The sequence below is a fragment of the Phyllobates terribilis genome, unplaced genomic scaffold (genome assembly GCF_046119375.1).
Source record: "Phyllobates terribilis strain yellow unplaced genomic scaffold, ASM4611937v1 Scaffold_14__1_contigs__length_39327217, whole genome shotgun sequence".
In the NCBI taxonomy this organism is placed as follows: domain Eukaryota; kingdom Metazoa; phylum Chordata; class Amphibia; order Anura; family Dendrobatidae; genus Phyllobates; species Phyllobates terribilis.
Window position 1 is genome coordinate 11,635,970 of NW_027362774.1, and position 22,448 is coordinate 11,658,417.

Below are 22,448 nucleotides of genomic sequence, written 5' to 3' on the forward strand. Positions count from 1 at the left end.
CTGGCCACTGGAAGGGGTACATGCTGTCATTGGACCAGGCAAAAGCGTTTGATCGGGTTAATCATGAGTACCTCTGGTCTGTCCTTCTGAGGTATGGCCTGCCGGGGGGGTTTGTTGATTGGCTTAAGACCTTGTACTCTGGGGCAGAGAGTTTCCCGCTTGTGAACGGTTGGATTGGCAGCTCTTTTGAGGTTGGGTGTGGTGTTCGCCAGGGTTGTCCCTTGAGCCCGCTACTGTACGTGTTTGCGATTGACCCACTTCTTAGGAGGCTGGAGCGTGGACCGTTGGCTGGGATCGGGATGGACCGGGCAGCACCGGAAGCCACTCAGAGTGGTGGCGTATGCCGATGACGTCACCGTTTTTGTTTCCTCTGATGGGGAGGCAGAATGGCTGATGTCAGAGGTAAATCGCTACTCGGAGGCATCCGGGTCTAAGATCAACCGGAATAAGTGTGAGAGTCTCTGGCTGGGAGGAGGAGATCCTGGTTTTGATCTCCCGGACACCCTTCCAGAACCCAAAGTCTCTGCAAAAGTTCTTGGCATCGAATTTGGCCAGGGGGATTACCCCAAACAAAATTGGGACAGCAGGCTAGAGATCGCCATTCAGAAGGTGAACCAATGGAAGGGTTGGTCTTTGACCCTAAGGGAGAGGGTAAACCTGATCAAAACTTACCTGCTCCCTTTGCTGATCTATCTGGGCAGTGTGTGCATCTTGCCAGAGCCTCTCTGGACTCGGGTCTACAGTTTGTTCTTTCAACTGTTATGGGGGAATAGACTGAACCTGGTCAAGAGGGAGGTTACTTACCGTACGAGGAGACTAGGAGGGTTGGGTATGGTCAACCCTGTGGTATTCCTTGTGAATACCTTCATTAAGATCAATATTGCAAACCTCTGGAAAGAGAGGGCTCCTCCGTGGGTATTCTCCTGTAAGGGATGGTTTCAGCCTTTCTTCCAGGAATGGGAGACAGGAGGGCAAGTGAAGGTTCTCCGCACACCGTATGGACATCTCCCGGCTTACGCTACCGTGGTTCTGAAGGTAATTCGCCGGTGGGGTCTGGGAATGTGGGAGGTCAGGACTCTGCCAAGGAAGCTCCTTGACAAAAGGGTTCTGTTGACCCATTTTCAGAGGCCTCTGGCGCTCAGGGATTGCCCAAGTCGGGATCTTGGGGTGGGTCTGCATCTTTTGAATTCTATCAGGATCCCCTCGAAGGTTTAGTGGTTAGGTATCACACGTGGAACGCACGGTGCTTAGTATCGACGCAGCAGAAAATCCTCCCAGTGGACGATGTGTTTAGGACCATACTCGGTGACCTGGTGAAGGTGTGTTCTCTGGAGTATGAGAGACTGGGTACACGGAGGGCCGCTCTCCTCTGGAGGGGCCTTTCTTTTAGTGTGCTCTAGTCTGGTCATCTCCTCTCCTGGTAGTGGGCTGCTGCTGACACCATAGATTTTTGTTTTATTGATCAGTAGACAGTGTTGTAGGGCTGCAGGCGCCGAACTTGGGCTTTGTCAGTTGCGGTTATTGTATTGTTTGTTATTGTATTGTTTGTTTCTGTATATATTGTATATATGGGTTTGGGTGTAGGTGTTAGGTTGGGTGGAGGGAAAAGGGGGGAGGTGGGTTCATCTTGTGGGACACTGGTTATTTGGGTGAAAAACTGGCACTGCCTGATCTGTCCTATGGACGTTGGACATGGACTGAGGCATGAGGCGCAGGACCAGCTCTCAGGTCAGTGCCGGGGAGGGACTGGTGGGCTCGAGTGTGGGGGGTTTTGTTTTGTCTTGTATATATTTGTATAGTTAGTATTTATTTTATTTTATTTATTTAAAAAAAAAAAAGAATGTATATATTAGTTTGTATATAATTTGTCGATTATTTTTTATTATATTGTTATTTGTTTGGTAACCGGACCAGATGTCATGGTGTAGGTAGTTATTATTGTGTATATATGTATAATATGTGTATGAGGAGAGAGGGAGCGGCTGGACCAGTTCATTACATTGTTTATTTTCTGGTTATTATTATTGTTATGTTTTTCATTTTTATAATAAAAGATCTACAGGATGTAACTCAGGATCAGTAATGTAATGTATGTACACAGTGACTGCACCAGCAGAGTAGTGAGTGCAGCTCTGGAGTATAATACAGGATGTAACTCAGGATCAGTAATGTAATGTATGTACACAGTGACTGCACCAGCAGAATAGTGAGTGCAGCTGTGGAGTATAATACAGGATGTAACTCAGGATCAGTAATGTATGTACACAGTGACTGCACCAGCAGAATAGTGAGTGCAGCTCTGGAGTATAATACAGGATATAACTTAGGATCAGTAATGTAATGTATGTACACAGTGACTGCACCAGCAGAATAGTGAGCGCAGCTCTGGAGTATAATACAGGATGTAACTCAGGATCAGTAATGTAATGTATGTACACAGTGACTGCACCAGCAGAATAGTGAGTGCAGCTCTGGAGTATAATACAGGATGTAACTCAGGATCTGTAATGTAATGTATGTACACAGTGACTGCACCAGCAGAATAGTGAGTGCAGCTCTGGAGTATAATACAGGATGTAACTCAGGATCAGTAATGTAATGTATGTACACAGTGACTGCACCAGCAGAATAGTGAGCGCAGCTCTGGAGTATAATACAGGATGTAACTCAGGATCAGTAATGTAATGTATGTACACAGTGACTGCACCAGCAGAATAGTGAGTGCAGCTCTGGAGTATAATACAGGATGTAACTCAGGATCAGTAATGTAATGTATGTACACAGTGACTGCACCAGCAGAATAGTGAGTGCAGCTCTGGAGTATAATACAGGATGTAACTCAGGATCAGTAATGTAATGCATGTACACAGTGACTGCACCAGCAGAATAGTGAGTTCAGCTCTGGAGTATAATACAGGATATAACTTAGGATCAGTAATGTAATGTATGTACACAGTGACTGCACCAGCAGAATAGTGAGTGCAGCTCTGGAGTATAATACAGGAGGTAACCCAGGATCAGTAATGTAATGTATGTACACAGTGACTGCACCAGCAGAATAGTGAGTGCAGCTCTGGAGTATAATACAGGATGTAACTCAGGACCAGTAATGTATGTACACAGTGACTGCACCAGCAGAATAGTGAGTGCAGCTCTGGAGTATAATACAGGATGTAACTCAGGATCAGTAATGTAATGTATGTACACAGTGACTGCACCAGCAGAATAGTGAGTGCAGCTCTGGAGTATAATACAGGATATAACTTAGGATCAGTAATGTAATGTATGTACACAGTGACTGCACCAGCAGAATAGTGAGTGCAGCTCTGGAGTATAATACAGCATGTAACTCAGGATCAGTAATGTAATGTATATACACAATGACTGCACCAGCAGCATAGTGAGAGCAGCTCTGGAGTATAATACAGGATGTAACTCAGGATCAGTAATGTAATGTATGTACACAGTGACTGCACCAGCAGAATAGTGAGTGCAGCTCTGGAGTATAATACAGGATGTAACTCAGGATCTGTAATGTAATGTATGTACACAGTGACTGCACCAGCAGAATAGTGAGTGCAGCTCTGGAGTATAATACAGGATGTAACTCAGGATCAGTAATGTATGTACACAGTGACTGCACCAGCAGAATAGTGAGTGCAGCTCTGGAGTATAATACAGGATGTAACTCAGGATCAGTAATGTATGTACACAGTGACTGCACCAGCAGAATAGTGAGTGCAGCTCTGGAGTATAATACAGGATATAACTTAGGATCAGTAATGTAATGTATGTACACAGTGACTGCACCAGCAGATTAGTGAGTGCAGCTCTGGAGTATAATACAGGATGTAACTAAGGATCAGTAATGTAATGTATGTACACAGTGACTGCACCAGCAGAATAGTGAGTGCAGCTCTGGAGTATAATACAGGAGGTAACTCAGGATCAGTAATGTAATGTATGTACACAGTGACAGCAGCAGCAGAATAGTGAGTGCAGCTCTGGAGTATAATACAGGATATAACTTAGGATCAGTAATGTAATGTATGTACACAGTGACTGCACCAGCAGAATAGTGAGTGCAGCACTGGAGTATAATACAGGAGGTAACTCAGGATCAGTAATGTAATGTATGTACACAGTGACTGCACCAGCAGAATAGTGAGTGCAGCTCTGGAGTATAATACAGGATGTAACTCAGGACCAGTAATGTATGTACACAGTGACTGCACAAGCAGAATAGTGAGTGCAGCTCTGGAGTATAATACAGGAGGTAACCCAGGATCAGTAATGTAATGTATGTACACAGTGACTGCACCAGCAGAATAGTGAGTGCAGCTCTGGAGTATAATACAGGATGTAACTCAGGACCAGTAATGTATGTACACAGTGACTGCACCAGCAGAATAGTGAGTGCAGCTCTGGAGTATAATACAGGAGGTAACTCAGGATCAGTAATGTAATGTATGTACACAGTGACTGCACCAGCAGAATAGTGAGTGCAGCTCTGGAGTATAATACAGGAGGTAACTCAGGATCAGTAATGTAATGTATGTACACAGTGACTGCACCAGCAGAATAGTGAGTGCAGCTATGGAGTGTAATACAGGATGTAACTCAGGACCAGTAATGTAATGTATGTACACAGTGACTGCACCAGCAGAATAGTGATTGCAGCTCTGGAGTATAATACAGGATGTAACTCAGGATCAGTACAGGATCAGTAATGTATGTACACAGTGACTGCACCAGCAGAATAGTGAGTGCAGCTCTGGAGTATAATACAGGATATCATTTAGGATCAGTAACGTAATGTATGTACACAGTGACTGCACCAGCAGAATAGTGAGTGCAGCTCTGGAGTATAATACAGGATGTAACTCAGGATCAGTAATGTAATGTATATACATAGTGACTGCACCAGCAGAATAGTGAGTGCAGCTCTGGAGTATAATACAGGATGTAACTCAGGATCAGTACAGGATCAGTAATGTATGTACACAGTGACTGCACCAGCAGAATAGTGAGTGCAGCTCTGGAGTATAATACAGGATGTAACTCAGGATCAGTAATGTAATGTATGTACACAGTGACTGCACCAGCAGAATAGTGAGTGCAGCTCTGGAGTATAATACGGAATGTAACTCAGGATCAGTAATGTAATGTATGTACACAGTGACTGCACCAGCAGAATAGTGAGTGCAGCTCTGGAGTATAATACAGGATGTAACTCAGGATCAGTAATGTAAGTACACAGTGACTGCACCAGCAGAATAGTGAGTGCAGCTCTGGAGTATAATACATGATGTAACTCAGGATCAGTAATGTAATGTATGTACACAGTGACTGCACCAGCAGAATAGTGAGTGCAGCTCTGGAGTATAATACAGAATGTAACTCAGGATCAGTAATGTAATGTATGTGCACAGTGACTGCACCAGCAGAATAGTGAGCGCAGCTCTGGAGTATAATACAGGAGGTAACTCTTGATCAGTAATGTAATGCATGTACACAGTGACTGCACCAACAGAATAGTGAGTGCAGCTCTGGAGTATAATACAGGATGTAACTCAGGATCAGTAATGTAATGTATGTACACAGTGACTGCACCAGCAGAATAGGGAGTGCAGCTCTGGAGTATAATACAGGATGTAACTCAGGATCAGTAATGTAATGTATGTACACAGTGACTGCACCAGCAGAATAGTGAGTGCAGCTCTGGAGTATAATACAGGATGTAACTCAGGATCAGTAATGTAATGTATGTACACAGTGACTGCACCAGCAGAATAGTGAGTGCAGCTCTGGAGTATAATGCGGATGTAACTCAGGATCAGTAATGTAATGTATGTACACAGTGACTGCACCAGCAGAATAGTGAGTGCAGCTCTGGAGTATAATACAGGATGTAACTCAGGATCAGTAATGTAATGTATGTACACAGTGACTGCACCAGCAGAATAGTGAGTGCAGCTCTGGAGTATAATGCAGGATGTAACTCAGGATCAGTAATGTAATGTATGTACACAGTGACTACACCAGCAGAATAGTGAGTGCAGCTCTGGAGTATAATACAGGATGTCACTCAGGATCAGTAATGTAATGTATGTACACAGTGACTGCACCAGCAGAATAGTGAGTGCAGCTCTGGAGTATAATACAGGATGTAACTCAGGATCAGTAATGTAATGTATGTACACAGTGACTGCACCAGCAGAATAGTGAGTGCAGCTCTGGAGTATAATACAGGATGTAACTCAGGATCAGTAATGTAATGTATGTACACAGTGACTGCACCAGCAGAATAGTGAGTGCAGCTCTGGAGTATAATACAGGATGTAACTCAGGATCAGTAATGTAATGTATGTACACAGTGACTGCACCAGCAGAATAGTGAGTGCAGCTCTGGAGTATAATACAGGATGTAACTCAGGATCAGTAATGTAATGTATGTACACAGTGACTGCACCAGCAGAATAGTGAGTGCAGCTCTGGAGTATAATACAGGATGTAACTCAGGATCAGTAATGAAATGTATGTACACAGTGACTGCACCAGCAGAATAGTGAGTGCAGCTCTGGAGTATAATACAGAATGTAACTCAGGATCAGTAATGTAATGTATGTACACAGTGACTGCACCAGCAGAATAGTGAGTGCAGCTCTGGAGTATAATACAGGATGTAACTCAGGATCAGTAATGTAATGTATGTACACAGTGACTGCACCAGCAGAATAGTGAGTGCAGCTCTGGAGTATAATACAGGAGGTAACTCTGGATCAGTAATGTAATGTATGTACACAGTGACTGCACCAGCAGAATAGTGAGTGCAGCTCTGGAGTATAATACAGGATGTAACTCAGGATCAGTAATGTAATGTATGTGCACAGTGACTGCACCAGCTGAATAGTGAGTGCAGCTCTGGAGTATAATACAGGATGTAACTCAGGATCAGTAATGTAATGTATGTACACAGTGACTGCACCAGCAGAATAGTGAGCGCAGCTCTGGAGTATAATACAGGATGTAACTCAGGATCAGTAATGTAATGTATGTACACAGTGACTGCACCAGCAGAATAGTGAGTGCAGCTCTGGAGTATAATACAGGATGTAAGAGTTGAAACATTTACTAAACATGAAAAAACTGGCTTTTAAAAGGAAGGACAAGGAGGCATTGAAAATTATACAGCGAGACCTAAAGGGGAAAATTAAGATTGCCCGTGAGGCATTCAGAGTTAAATTAGAAAATCAATTTGCACAAAAAAGCTCCAGAGAGGTGTGGGCTGGAATGAAGCTAGTGACTGGGTTTAAGGCAAGGTCGGAGCAGGGGGGTGGTGGACTTATAATGGCTAATGAAATGAATCAGTTCTTCAATAGATTCAGCAATAAAGGTGCGGTAGCAGCAGGGAAGGGGGAGGAGGCCGGGGAACAACTAGCTAAATTAACAGGGGGTGAAATAGATCATTTCTCGGTCTCCAAAAATGACGTGAGGGACCAGTTTAGTAAGCTGGCCATTGGCAAAGCAGCAGGGCCTGACGGTCTCAGTCCACGTGTCCTCAGAGTGTGTGCAAATGAGTTATGTACTGTCTTCCAGCATCTCTTTAACCAGAGCTTACAATCAAAGAGAGTACCAGTGCTATGGAAGACTTCCTGCCTGGTGCCGATTCCCAAGACTACCTTCCCGGCTTCCCCGGGGGACTATAGACCGGTGGCCTTAACATCGCATGCGATGAAGTCCTTGGAGAGAATAGTACTTGCTCACTTGTGTCCGAGGGTGATGGCGCATACTGATGCTCTTCAGTTTGCGTACCGGCAGGGACTGGGTGTGGACGATGCTGTAGCGTCTCTGCTACAAACAGTACATTCCTTTTTGGACAATGATGGAACCACAGTGCGTGCTTTGTTCTTTGATTTCTCTAGTGCGTTCAACACATTACAGCCACTCTTACTGCGAGGAAAGTTGATTAAAATGGCGGTGGATGAGGGACTTGTGAATTGGATAATTGACTACCTGTCGGATAGGCCACAGTTTGTTAGGTGGGGGACGGCTACATCAGATAGTGTACTGAGCAGTGTCGGAGCCCCGCAGGGAACAGTGCTGTCGCCATTCCTCTTTACATTGTACACAGCTGACTTTCAGTATAAATCAGACCGTTGTCACCTCCAGAAGTACTCGGATGACTCTGTGATAGTGGCGGTATTGGGAAGGACCAGGACGAAGAGGAATATAGAAGGGTGGTTGCGGACTTTGTAGTATGGTGCCAGGCTAACCATCTAGAACTAAATGTTAAGAAAACCAGGGAGTTGGTGATGAGCTATGGAAGGTGCAAGAAGGTATGCCTACCTGTTACCATTGACGGTCAGGATGTGGAGATGGTGGACAGTTTCAAATATTTGGGGGTTTACCTGGATAGCAAGCTAGACTGGAAGTGCCACATGGAGAAGGTCTACAAGAAGGGGATGAGTAGATTGTACTTCCTAAGGAAGTTAAGGTCTTTTAATGTGTGTGGCAAAATGCTTGAGGTGTTCTACCAATCCATTGTGGCTAGTGCCACCTTTGCGGCAATAATTTGCTGGGGTAACAGTGTGCGTGTTGCTGACGCCAACAAGCTCAACAAACTTATAAAGAAGGCTAGCGCGACGGTGGGCCTACAGCTTGGGACTTTTGAAGAGGTGGTAGAGGATAGGATTAAGAAGAAGTGCAGAGCTATAATGGGCAACAACACACACCCGCTTTATGAACTGTTTGCGAAACAGAAGAGCACATTCAGCAATCGCCTAATACAACTAAGGTGTAAAAAGGAAAAATACAGGAGATCGTTTGTTCCAACAGCTATGGGGGTGTTTAACAAATGTCTGAAAAGCAATGTCTAAAGTATTCCAAATGTTTTGTTATCATATGTGTCATGTTCGAGATCTGTGTTCTGCTGCTGTGATACCGCAATTTCCTCCGGGATAAATAAAGTATATCTTATCTTATCTTATCTTATCTTATCTTAACTCAGGATCTGTAATGTAATGTATGTACACAGTGACTGCACCAGCAGAATAGTGAGTGCAGCTCTGGAGTATAATACAGGATGTAACTCAGGATCAGTAATGTAATGCATGTACACAGTGACTGCACCAGCAGAATAGTGAGTTCAGCTCTGGAGTATAATACAGGATGTAACTCAGGATCAGTAATGTAATGTATGTGCACAGTGACTGCACCAGCAGAATAGTGAGTGCAGCTGTGGAGTATAATACAGGATGTAACTCAGGATCAGTAATGTATGTACACAGTGACTGCACCAGCAGAATAGTGAGTGCAGCTCTGGAGTATAATACAGGATATAACTTAGGATCAGTAATGTAATGTATGTACACAGTGACTGCACCAGCAGAATAGTGAGTGCAGCTCTGGAGTATAATACAGGATGTAACTCAGGATCAGTAATGTAATGTATGTACACAGTGACTGCACCAGCAGAATAGTGAGTGCAGCTCTGGAGTATAATACAGGATGTAACTCAGGATCTGTAATGTAATGTATGTACACAGTGACTGCACCAGCAGAATAGTGAGTGCAGCTCTGGAGTATAATACAGGATGTAACTCAGGATCAGTAATGTAATGTATGTACACAGTGACTGCACCAGCAGAATAGTGAGCGCAGCTCTGGAGTATAATACAGGATGTAACTCAGGATCAGTAATGTAATGTATGTACACAGTGACTGCACCAGCAGAATAGTGAGTGCAGCTCTGGAGTATAATACAGGATGTAACTCAGGATCAGTAATGTAATGTATGTACACAGTGACTGCACCAGCAGAATAGTGAGTGCAGCTCTGGAGTATAATACAGGATGTAACTCAGGATCAGTAATGTAATGCATGTACACAGTGACTGCACCAGCAGAATAGTGAGTTCAGCTCTGGAGTATAATACAGGATATAACTTAGGATCAGTAATGTAATGTATGTACACAGTGACTGCACCAGCAGAATAGTGAGTGCAGCTCTGGAGTATAATACAGGAGGTAACCCAGGATCAGTAATGTAATGTATGTACACAGTGACTGCACCAGCAGAATAGTGAGTGCAGCTCTGGAGTATAATACAGGATGTAACTCAGGACCAGTAATGTATGTACACAGTGACTGCACCAGCAGAATAGTGAGTGCAGCTCTGGAGTATAATACAGGATGTAACTCAGGATCAGTAAGGTAATGTATGTACACAGTGACTGCACCAGCAGAATAGTGAGTTCAGCTCTGGAGTATAATACAGGATATAACTTAGGATCAGTAATGTAATGTATGTACACAGTGACTGCACCAGCAGAATAGTGAGTGCAGCTCTGGAGTATAATACAGGAGGTAACCCAGGATCAGTAATGTAATGTATGTACACAGTGACTGCACCAGCAGAATAGTGAGTGCAGCTCTGGAGTATAATACAGGATGTAACTCAGGACCAGTAATGTATGTACACAGTGACTGCACCAGCAGAATAGTGAGTGCAGCTCTGGAGTATAATACAGGATGTAACTCAGGATCAGTAAGGTAATGTATGTACACAGTGACTGCACCAGCAGAATAGTGAGTGCAGCTCTGGAGTATAATACAGGATATAACTTAGGATCAGTAATGTAATGTATGTACACAGTGACTGCACCAGCAGAATAGTGAGTGCAGCTCTGGAGTATAATACAGCATGTAACTCAGGATCAGTAATGTAATGTATATACACAATGACTGCACCAGCAGCATAGTGAGAGCAGCTCTGGAGTATAATACAGGATGTAACTCAGGATCAGTAATGTAATGTATGTACACAGTGACTGCACCAGCAGAATAGTGAGTGCAGCTCTGGAGTATAATACAGGATGTAACTCAGGATCTGTAATGTAATGTATGTACACAGTGACTGCACCAGCAGAATAGTGAGTGCAGCTCTGGAGTATAATACAGGATGTAACTCAGGATCAGTAATGTATGTACACAGTGACTGCACCAGCAGAATAGTGAGTGCAGCTCTGGAGTATAATACAGGATATAACTTAGGATCAGTAATGTAATGTATGTACACAGTGACTGCACCAGCAGAATAGTGAGTGCAGCTCTGGAGTATAATACAGGATGTAACTAAGGATCAGTAATGTAATGTATGTACACAGTGACTGCACCAGCAGAATAGCGAGTGCAGCTCTGGAGTATAATACAGGAGGTAACTCAGGATCAGTAATGTAATGTATGTACACAGTGACAGCAGCAGCAGAATAGTGAGTGCAGCTCTGGAGTATAATACAGGATATAACTTAGGATCAGTAATGTAATGTATGTACACAGTGACTGCACCAGCAGAATAGTGAGTGCAGCACTGGAGTATAATACAGGAGGTAACTCAGGATCAGTAATGTAATGTATGTACACAGTGACTGCACCAGCAGAATAGTGAGTGCAGCTCTGGAGTATAATACAGGATGTAACTCAGGACCAGTAATGTATGTACACAGTGACTGCACCAGCAGAATAGTGAGTGCAGCTCTGGAGTATAATACAGGAGGTAACCCAGGATCAGTAATGTAATGTATGTACACAGTGACTGCACCAGCAGAATAGTGAGTGCAGCTCTGGAGTATAATACAGGATGTAACTCAGGACCAGTAATGTATGTACACAGTGACTGCACCAGCAGAATAGTGAGTGCAGCTCTGGAGTATAATACAGGAGGTAACTCAGGATCAGTAATGTAATGTATGTACACAGTGACTGCACCAGCAGAATAGTGAGTGCAGCTCTGGAGTATAATACAGGAGGTAACTCAGGATCAGTAATGTAATGTATGTACACAGTGACTGCACCAGCAGAATAGTGAGTGCAGCTATGGAGTGTAATACAGGATGTAACTCAGGACCAGTAATGTAATGTATGTACACAGTGACTGCACCAGCAGAATAGTGATTGCAGCTCTGGAGTATAATACAGGATGTAACTCAGGATCAGTACAGGATCAGTAATGTATGTACACAGTGACTGCACCAGCAGAATAGTGAGTGCAGCTCTGGAGTATAATACAGGATATCATTTAGGATCAGTAACGTAATGTATGTACACAGTGACTGCACCAGCAGAATAGTGAGTGCAGCTCTGGAGTATAATACAGGATGTAACTCAGGATCAGTAATGTAATGTATATACATAGTGACTGCACCAGCAGAATAGTGAGAGCAGCTCTGGAGTATAATACAGGATGTAACTCAGGATCAGTAATGTAATGTATATACATAGTGACTGCACCAGCAGAATAGTGAGTGCAGCTCTGGAGTATAATACAGGATGTAACTCAGGATCAGTAATGTAATGTATGTACACAGTGACTGCACCAGCAGAATAGTGAGTGCAGCTCTGGAGTATAATACAGGATGTAACTCAGGATCAGTAAACACAGTGACTGCACCAGCAGAATAGTGAGTGCAGCTCTGGAGTATAATACATGATGTAACTCAGGATCAGTAATGTAATGTATGTACACAGTGACTGCACCAGCAGAATAGTGAGTGCAGCTCTGGAGTATAATACAGAATGTAACTCAGGATCAGTAATGTAATGTATGTGCACAGTGACTGCACCAGCAGAATAGTGAGCGCAGCTCTGGAGTATAATACAGGAGGTAACTCTTGATCAGTAATGTAATGCATGTACACAGTGACTGCACCAACAGAATAGTGAGTGCAGCTCTGGAGTATAATACAGGATGTAACTCAGGATCAGTAATGTAATGTATGTACACAGTGACTGCACCAGCAGAATAGGGAGTGCAGCTCTGGAGTATAATACAGGATGTAACTCAGGATCAGTAATGTAATGTATGTACACAGTGACTGCACCAGCAGAATAGTGAGTGCAGCTCTGGAGTATAATACAGGATGTAACTCAGGATCAGTAATGTAATGTATGTACACAGTGACTGCACCAGCAGAATAGTGAGTGCAGCTCTGGAGTATAATGCAGGATGTAACTCAGGATCAGTAATGTAATGTATGTACACAGTGACTGCACCAGCAGAATAGTGAGTGCAGCTCTGGAGTATAATACAGGATGTAACTCAGGATCAGTAATGTAATGTATGTACACAGTGACTGCACCAGCAGAATAGTGAGTGCAGCTCTGGAGTATAATGCAGGATGTAACTCAGGATCAGTAATGTAATGTATGTACACAGTGACTACACCAGCAGAATAGTGAGTGCAGCTCTGGAGTATAATACAGGATGTCACTCAGGATCAGTAATGTAATGTATGTACACAGTGACTGCACCAGCAGAATAGTGAGTGCAGCTCTGGAGTATAATACAGGATGTAACTCAGGATCAGTAATGTAATGTATGTACACAGTGACTGCACCAGCAGAATAGTGAGTGCAGCTCTGGAGTATAATACAGGATGTAACTCAGGATCAGTAATGTAATGTATGTACACAGTGATTGCACCAGCAGAATAGTGAGTGCAGCTCTGGAGTATAATACAGGATGTAACTCAGGATCAGTAATGTAATGTATGTACACAGTGACTGCACCAGCAGAATATTGAGTGCAGCTCTGGAGTATAATACAGGATGTAACTCAGGATCAGTAATGTAATGTATGTACACAGTGACTGCACCAGCAGAATAGTGAGTGCAGCTCTGGAGTATAATACAGGATGTAACTCAGGATCAGTAATGTAATGTATGTACACAGTGACTGCACCAGCAGAATAGTGAGTGCAGCTCTGGAGTATAATACAGAATGTAACTCAGGATCAGTAATGTAATGTATGTACACAGTGACTGCACCAGCAGAATAGTGAGTGCAGCTCTGGAGTATAATACAGGATGTAACTCAGGATCAGTAATGTAATGTATGTACACAGTGACTGCACCAGCAGAATAGTGAGTGCAGCTCTGGAGTATAATACAGGAGGTAACTCTGGATCAGTAATGTAATGTATGTACACAGTGACTGCACCAGCAGAATAGTGAGTGCAGCTCTGGAGTATAATACAGGATGTAACTCAGGATCAGTAATGTAATGTATGTGCACAGTGACTGCACCAGCTGAATAGTGAGTGCAGCTCTGGAGTATAATACAGGATGTAACTCAGGATCAGTAATGTAATGTATGTACACAGTGACTGCACCAGCAGAATAGTGAGTGCAGCTCTGGAGTATAATACAGGAGGTAACTCTGGATCAGTAATGTAATGTATGTACACAGTGACTGCACCAGCAGAATAGTGAGTGCAGCTCTGGAGTATAATACAGGATGTAACTCAGGATCAGTAATGTAATGTATGTGCACAGTGACTGCACCAGCAGAATAGTGAGTGCAGCTCTGGAGTATAATACAGGATGTAACTCAGGATCAGTAATGTAATGTATGTACACAGTGACTGCACCAGCAGAATAGTGAGTGCAGCTCTGGAGTATAATACAGGATGTAACTCAGGATCAGTAATGTAATGTATGTGCACAGTGACTGCACCAGCAGAATAGTGAGTGCAGCTCTGGAGTATAATACAGGATGTAACTCAGGATCAGTAATGTAATGTATGTACACAGTGACTGCACCAGCAGAATAGTGAGTGCAGCTCTGGAGTATAATACAGGATGTAACTCAGGATCAGTAATGTAATGTATGTGCACAGTGACTGCACCAGCAGAATAGTGAGTGCAGCTCTGGAGTATAATACAGGATGTAACTCAGGATCAGTAATGTAATGTATGTACACAGTGACTGCACCAGCAGAATAGTGAGTGCAGCTCTGGAGTATAATACAGGATGTAACTCAGGATCAGTAATGTAATGTATGTGCACAGTGACTGCACCAGCAGAATAGTGAGTGCAGCCCTGGAGTATAATACAGGAGGTAACACAGGATCAGTAATGTAATGTATGTACACAGTGACTGCACCAGCAGAATAGTGAGTGCAGCTCTGGAGTATAATACAGGAGGTAACTCTGGATCAATACAGGATAAGCAATATATTTACGAAGTTAGTTAACCCTTTGTGAAGAATAAATTTTCTTAAAAATGGTGGTGATGCCATTGAATATTCAGGACCAAGCGTTGCATAATCATATGTCATCATTTACGATGGTGGATATAAGAAGGTTTATGAAGTTGAATCTATTTTTTATTGTAAATGTTTTAGGCCGATTTCCATATTTCACCCCCTATGCTATAGATCCATGTCTACATTGTTCCAGGTTGCCGTTTCTATTGAGCTTCTTTTTTTAGGTTTCTGTAGTTTTAGATTCTTGCCTTCATCCATTCTCTATTTTCAGGGCAAATGTTTAGTGCGGCAGTGACTCAGATCAATACTGTACAGCAGAAGTGAAGAATGAAAAGACCATAATCAATATCTGAACAGGCCAATTATCCCCCCACTTACACACTGCAATTGTAATTTACAGAGCATTTCCACGCAGGGCACATTATACAGGAAGGCAATCAGCATCCATGTAGAACCAAGCACTGGGGGCTATCCTAAACCGATGCGGGGTCTGAGCTGTGGGGCGATCACACTCCTGAAATTACCAGCAATCAGAATCCTGTTTATTATATCTCGCCATAGTCCGTGGTACACCCACCATCACGGCTGTTATCTCAGGAGGCGGTGTGCAATCACATTGTTCGACAATAGAAGAGAATGGCTGCTTTATTCCAGAAACAGCGCCTCCACTGTCTATGGGTTGTGTCTGGTATTGCAGCTCAGCTCCTTTTAAAATAAATGTGGCTGATTGTAGTACCACACACAACCTGTGGGCAGTGATGGCGCTATTTCTTGAAAAAAAAAAAAAAAAAAGCAGCCTTTTTTATTATCCTGGACTAATCCTAGAATGCTCAATTGATCTCAAATTAATCCAAATAAACCTTGCGGCCAAGAAGATTTGGGATTGGCCAATCAGATTGCAGGATTTTATGGCTGCTGGGACCATTTAGGATCTTTAAAACAATTTGTTTTACATTTTAATTCATTTTAATGATTTGATTAATTTTTAATTAATTAAATTTTTAATTAATTGAAACGACTAGCCTCATTGCTACTGCAGCCAATGTAAAGGATTTTGATAAATCGGGGAATTGTTATTTGGGGCATTACCTACAAATTGAAGGTGGAATTTTCCCTTAAGGACATGGCTGGGACCCCCATGGATTTCCAGAAATAGGGTCCTGCATAGACTTCCAGGACCCTATTTCTGGAAATCCATGGGGGTCCCAGACATGACCTTAAGGGAAAACTCCACCTTCATTTTGCAAAGAAGTGAATGGACAGAAATGCACCCATGGGACCACCTCTCCATTCTGTCTCCACCTGGATGGAGTAGCTGGAAACCCCATGTCACAGGTGTGTCAGATGTAATGGACAGTCGCTCTGGATCTAGCAGCAGAAGGTCAGTGCGTTTGGCATTGCAAACGCCTTCTTAATCCTACTGACTTTTGGACCCAGCGGCGACCTCCCTCCTGCTCTGATTGACACACCCTGCTCTGGGTTTTTATAGACTCTCAGTCTGCTGCAGGGGGTTGCCGGTGATATTCTCATTTTCCCTTTTGAAGGCCTGAAGCAATAGCAGTCGGCTAGCTTCCTCTCTGGTGCCCTTGGAGGACGTTTGCTGTTATCTCTCTGGTGTCTGCTCAAGCTAAGTTTTCTCCCCTTTGTTTGTCTCCCTTGTTGTCTTTAGTTTATAGAGGGGACTGACCAGTGCTCACCCCCCCCCTCCCTATCTAGGGCCTAGCTCTCGTATACATGGATTAGGATTTCCTGTTTGGCGATAGGTGAGGAATCTATATAGAGACGGTAGGACAGGTAGGGTGATATTAGCAATGCCTAGGGGTCTCCACTCCCCCTTTCCCTAGCGTTTGGGCTACCCTCCCCTCATCTCTTCGTGTTGCACTTAGTCTTTCCCACACTGTGCGTGACCCCCCCATTAGCAGGTGGGAGAAAGGTTAGGAAGAACCAGGTGATATTCATAGCATATCCTGTGGGTAGACCATTAATGTTTACTCTGATAAACTCATCCGGGAACTCAGCAGCATGTGTTCACTTTCCCTACACTGCCCCCGCAGGTGACATGAGGCATTACACTTTTGGAGTTTTCGACACGAAATCAACCCCTTTCAGGATTCCGAGTTAATAGTCATTATTTAAGTGTTAGAAAACAGGGTTAATGTGCAGAGTTGGAGAATAAATTGATAAATAATGTTCGACGCGGCGAACAGAGCGGCTTCATTTTTATAGCAGATGGCCATTATAGATAATGATAACCCCTACCGGGTCAATTAGCAAGAGAAAAAAAATGTACAAGACAAAAAAAAATAAAAAACTGTACTGACATGGTTTGGGAAAATTCTGGGGCTTCGTCGTTCAGATTGGTAACCCGGATTCTGACTGTGGCCGTCCCGGTGTTTGCCGATTCCCCGTGGTCTATTGCCAGGATGACAAACTCATACAGATGACTGGGTCTCTCGTAATCCAAGCGTCTTGCTGGGCTAATGGTGCCCCGCGCGGATATGCCGAAATCAGGGCTGAGAGTGAAGTATGAAAACTCCCCGTTCACGCCGGAGTCACAGTCAGTGGCTGTCACTGATGAGAAAGAAAGAGAGGGAAAAAAAAGAAGAAAATAATTGCTTATACAGGAGGACAATTAGCACAAGTGATACATCAATACACCGTGTTATTAAAGGGAGAAAGGGACCGGTAGTTTAAAGCCAAGATAATTATGCCGTTGTTATTGAGAACATACGCAATGCCTGTAGTCACATCATTTCACGCCTTTGTTCTGGGCTCGCGCTAGTCGACATTTCAGAACTTCAAAAGGCACAAAAGACGGAATCTTCTTTTTTATGTTTTTTTTTTTTATTTGCAAAAAAATTGTTTCACAGCATCACTGTTTTTTTGCCACATTCAATGCATCTAACGAGCAGCAACCCAAGCATCGGATGGCGGCAGGTCCCTGTCCTCAGGAGATTACAATCCAATTTCCCCATCTTTTACACACACTGGGTCTAATTATATAGCAAGCCGACTCGGTATCTGCACATTTAAAGGGGTATTCCAGGCTAGAAAAATGGTCACCTATCAACTGGGGTCTAAGGGGTAACGTTTGTCCTTGTGGAGAGTGACAAGCCTGGCGTGTCAGAGTGAGGAGACTTATAAGCCATGCAATGCTCCTCTGGGAAACTAAATATGCAAATTGTCTCTTCAGGGAGGAAGAGGACTTGAACTCTAATGCCACCTATTGGAAGGAGCAATCCTAAAAGCCAATAAAGAGCCTTACCACATAACTTAGGATTAAAGCCAAACCGGAATCTCAATTTGCACAGACATGATGTTATGAGGCATTGCCCCTCATCAGTGCAAAGTTCGATATCTGATTTGGCTAGGCTTTGAAATGGGGTCTAAGGGGTAACGTTTCTCCTTGCGGAGAGTGACAAATCAAGACTTAGTCCTTTAGACCCAACTCCAGAGCCTCTCACCTAGCCAAATCAGATCTCATACTTTGCACTGATGAGGGGCAACACACCGAAACACTGTGTCTGGAAATTGAGATTCTGGTTTGGCTTTTATCCTAAGTCATATTGCAAGGCTCGTTAAAAAGTCGATATTGACTTTTAGGATCGTTGCTTCTAATAGGTGACGCTACAGTGTTAGCCCTCTTTCTCTCTGAACAGACAATTTGCACACCTATCAACCGGAAATGTGATCATTGACAGATTGGTGTTGGTGCCACCAAACTCCAAATGGGTGGGCTCATGCCTCCATTACTCTTCTAGTCACCAGACCACATATAGAAGGCGTTGAATGGAGAAACCAGTCACCATGTGACTCCATTCATGATCTGTAGAAGTGACTATTATAGCCAAGACCTCGGCTATCCTTCTCGGCGACATATGCCTTGAATGGAGAATCTTGGTGCATGTGCGACTGGCGGCTCCAATCTACTCCTCTTGCCAGGCAAAAAAGGAGACATAAGTCCTCAGTACTGGCAACTGGTGAGGCTACCTGTGATGGGATCCAGACCGGTCTAAAAATTATCCCCATCCAGTGGATGGATATTTTTTGATAGACTGGAGTATCCCTTTAGCGCATTTTTTGCAGCAGTTTTCCCAAAACGTCCTGTCACTGCAACGAGTTGATCCATCCTTAGACATATCGGAGAAAACCCAAGAGGACATGCAAACTTTGAGTCTAGCTAAGGCTAACCCCTCACTGACTGTGTTAATGCAGTTTGGCCATTTTAGTTGATAATTTTTGGGTAGAGAAAAAGGGATAATGCAAAAATTAGCCAAAAGGCAACTGGCAAAGTAAATAGTGACCAGTCGAGGATAGATCATTTTGGTTGATGGCCATCGATGTCATGGACACAAGTAGCTTTTGGGTCCCAATGGTGTATTTGTAACTGGTGCACCCTAATGATTATGTATTATTTTGGCTTTTTTTTGTCTCGCCCATGATCTGAAAAGTAGCAGGAGGCTTATCTCTTATTTTTTTGGAATGTAGCAAAAATTACCTAATGATCCTTATTGCCTAAGTGTGGGCAAAAGTCATCATGTCCTGGTTCTATAAAGCAGCCCCCATGGTTCTTCAGCCGTTTTTTTGGCTGCACCGAGAACTTCCCCAGCGATACTTAAATTTGTGTTTTTGCAAATCCTTTATTCATCATCGGTCAATGCACCTGAGATCCCGATCCCAACATTTTGCCGTCCGGCACTGAATACACGGCCGTAGTTACGCTTCCTCGGATGGGTTTCCAGCAGGATTTATTACACTTCAACCATATAACGAGGATATACTAACCTTGCAGGAGAGAGGTTGCCACGGGCACAGTCTCAGGGACGCCGTCTCTGCTGTAGATTGTCTGCTGAAATTCTGGGGTGCAATCATTTATGTCTATAATCACCACCACAACCTGCAAGACATTTCCATTAACCAAGTAAGAGTTTCAGCAGAGCGCAGTAAAACGGACACTAATATCTTGATATAAAAATGATTCAGTGTGCACCCGCCTCCTGCGCTCGGAGCCGTAAAATCCCCTTCCGCACATCAGTATTATACTTGGGTCATAAACTTGCCCTTTAATACATGTATAGCACATGCCAGTGTCTGTATCCAGGGGCAGCGCCAAAGTTTTACCCAAAAACTGCAGTTTAAGAGAGTGAAAGTTATAAAAAAAGTTTCTTTTTTTTTACCAGTGGGGTCAAACCTGCTGCCCTTCTAAAGCCACAGGCATAATCAAGACATTAAAGGGGGCTATTACTGCTCACTACCAGGGTCTGAGACCCCCAGTGATCAGGGAAAGTAAGTATTGCACAGTACCCATGTAACGAGGGACAGGACATGTCTCCAGAGTGAGAAAAGCGCTGTGCAACAAGCTCTGAACAGCGCACTCCCCTCCACTAAACTCAGAACTCACTAACAGGTTATAACAAAATGGGATTTCAAACCTGGAAACTCCATCAGCAGAATAGTGAGTGCAGCTCTGGAGTATAATACAGGATGTAACTCAGGATCAGTAATGTAATGTATGTACACAGTGACTGCACCAGCAGAATAGTGAGTGCAGCTCTGGAGTATAATACAGGATGTAACTCAGGATCAGTAATGTAATGTATGTACACAGTGACTGCACCAGCAGAATAGTGAGCGCAGCTCTGGAGTATAATACAGGATGTAACTCAGGATCAGTAATGTAATGTATGTACACAGTGACTGCACCAGCAGAATAGTGAGTGCAGCTCTGGAGTATAATACAGGATGTAACTCAGGATCAGTAATGTAATGTATGTACACAGTGACTGCACCAGCAGAATAGTGAGTGCAGCTCTGGAGTATAATACAGGATGTAACTCAGGATCAGTAATGTAATGTATGTACACAGTGACTGAACCAGCAGAATAGTGAGTGCAGCTCTGGAGTATAATACAGGATGTAACTCAGGATCAGTAATGTAATGTATGTACACAGTGACTGCACCAGCAGAATAGTGAGTGCAGCTCTGGAGTATAATACAGGATGTAACTCAGGATCAGTAATGTAATGTATGTACACAGTGACTGCACCAGCAGAATAGTGAGCGCAGCTCTGGAATATAATACAGGATGTAACTCAGGATCAGTAATGTAATGTATGTACACAGTGACTGCACCAGCAGAATAGTGAGTGCAGCTCTGGAGTATAATACAGGATGTAACTCAGGATCAGTAATGTAATGTATGTACACAGTGACTGCACCAGCAGAATAGTGAGTGCAGCTCTGGAGTATAATACAGGATGTAACTCAGAATCAGTAATGTAATGTATGTACACAGTGACTGCACCAGCAGAATAGTGAGTGCAGCTCTGGAGTATAATACTGGATGTAACTCAGGATCAGTAATGTAATGTATGTACACAGTGACTGCAACAGCAGAATAGTGAGTGCAGCTCCAGAGTATAATACAGGATGTAACTCAGGATCAGTAATGTAATGTATGTACACAGTGACTGCACCAGCAGAATAGTGAGTGCAGCTCTGGAGTATAATACAGGATGTAACTCAGGATCAGTAATGTATGTATACAGTGACTGCACCAGCAGAATAGTGAGTGCAGCTCTGGAGTATAATACAGGAGGTAACTCAGGATCAGCAATGTAATGTATGTACACAAAGACTGCACCAGCAGAATAGTGAGTGCAGCTCTGGAGTATAATACAGGATGGAACTCAGGATCAGTAATGTAATGTATGTACACAGTGACTGCACCAGCAGAATAGTGAGTGCAGCTCTGGAGTATAATACAGGATGTAATTCAGGATCAGTAATGTAATGTATGTACACAGTGACTGCACCAGCAGAATAGTGAGTGCAGCTCTGGAGTATAATACAGGAGGTAGCTCAGGATCAGTAATGTAATGTATGTACACAGTGACTGCACCAGCAGAATAGTGAGTACAGCTCTGGAGTATAATACAGGATGTAACTCAGGATCAGTAATGTAATGTATGTACACAGTGACTGCACCAGCAGAATAGTGAGTGCAGCTCTGGCGTATAATACAGGATGTAACTCAGGATCAGTAATGTAATGTATGTACACAGTGACTGCACCAGCAGAATAGTGAGTGCAGCTCTGGAGTATAATACAGGATGTAACTCAGGATCAGTAATGTAATGTATGTACACAGTGACTGCACCAGCAGAATTGTGAGTGCAGCTCTGGAGTATAATACAGGATGTAACTCAGGATCAGTAAGGTAATGTATGTACACAGTGACTCCACCAGCAGAATAGTGAGTGCAGCTCTGGAGTATAATACAGGATGTAACTCAGGATCAGTAATGTAATGTATGTAGACAGTGACTACATCAGCAGAATAGTGAGTGCAGCTCTAGAGTATAATACAGGAGGTAACTCAGGATCAGTAATGTAATGTGT

General features: G+C 43.4%; 1 protein-coding gene across 1 annotated transcript in view; it reads right to left on the reverse strand.

Moving 5' to 3' along the window:
- LOC141175746 (neural-cadherin-like) overlaps window positions 1-22,448 on the reverse strand; it is a 235,890-nt gene that overhangs the window by 91,428 nt on the left and 122,014 nt on the right. The window contains exons 5-6 of the mRNA XM_073659672.1: window positions 19,833-19,944; window positions 17,369-17,618 (exon numbers count right to left, since the gene is read on the reverse strand). Of these exons, the coding sequence (XP_073515773.1) occupies window positions 17,369-17,618; window positions 19,833-19,944 (362 nt within the window). The remainder of the gene's footprint in view (window positions 1-17,368; window positions 17,619-19,832; window positions 19,945-22,448) is intronic.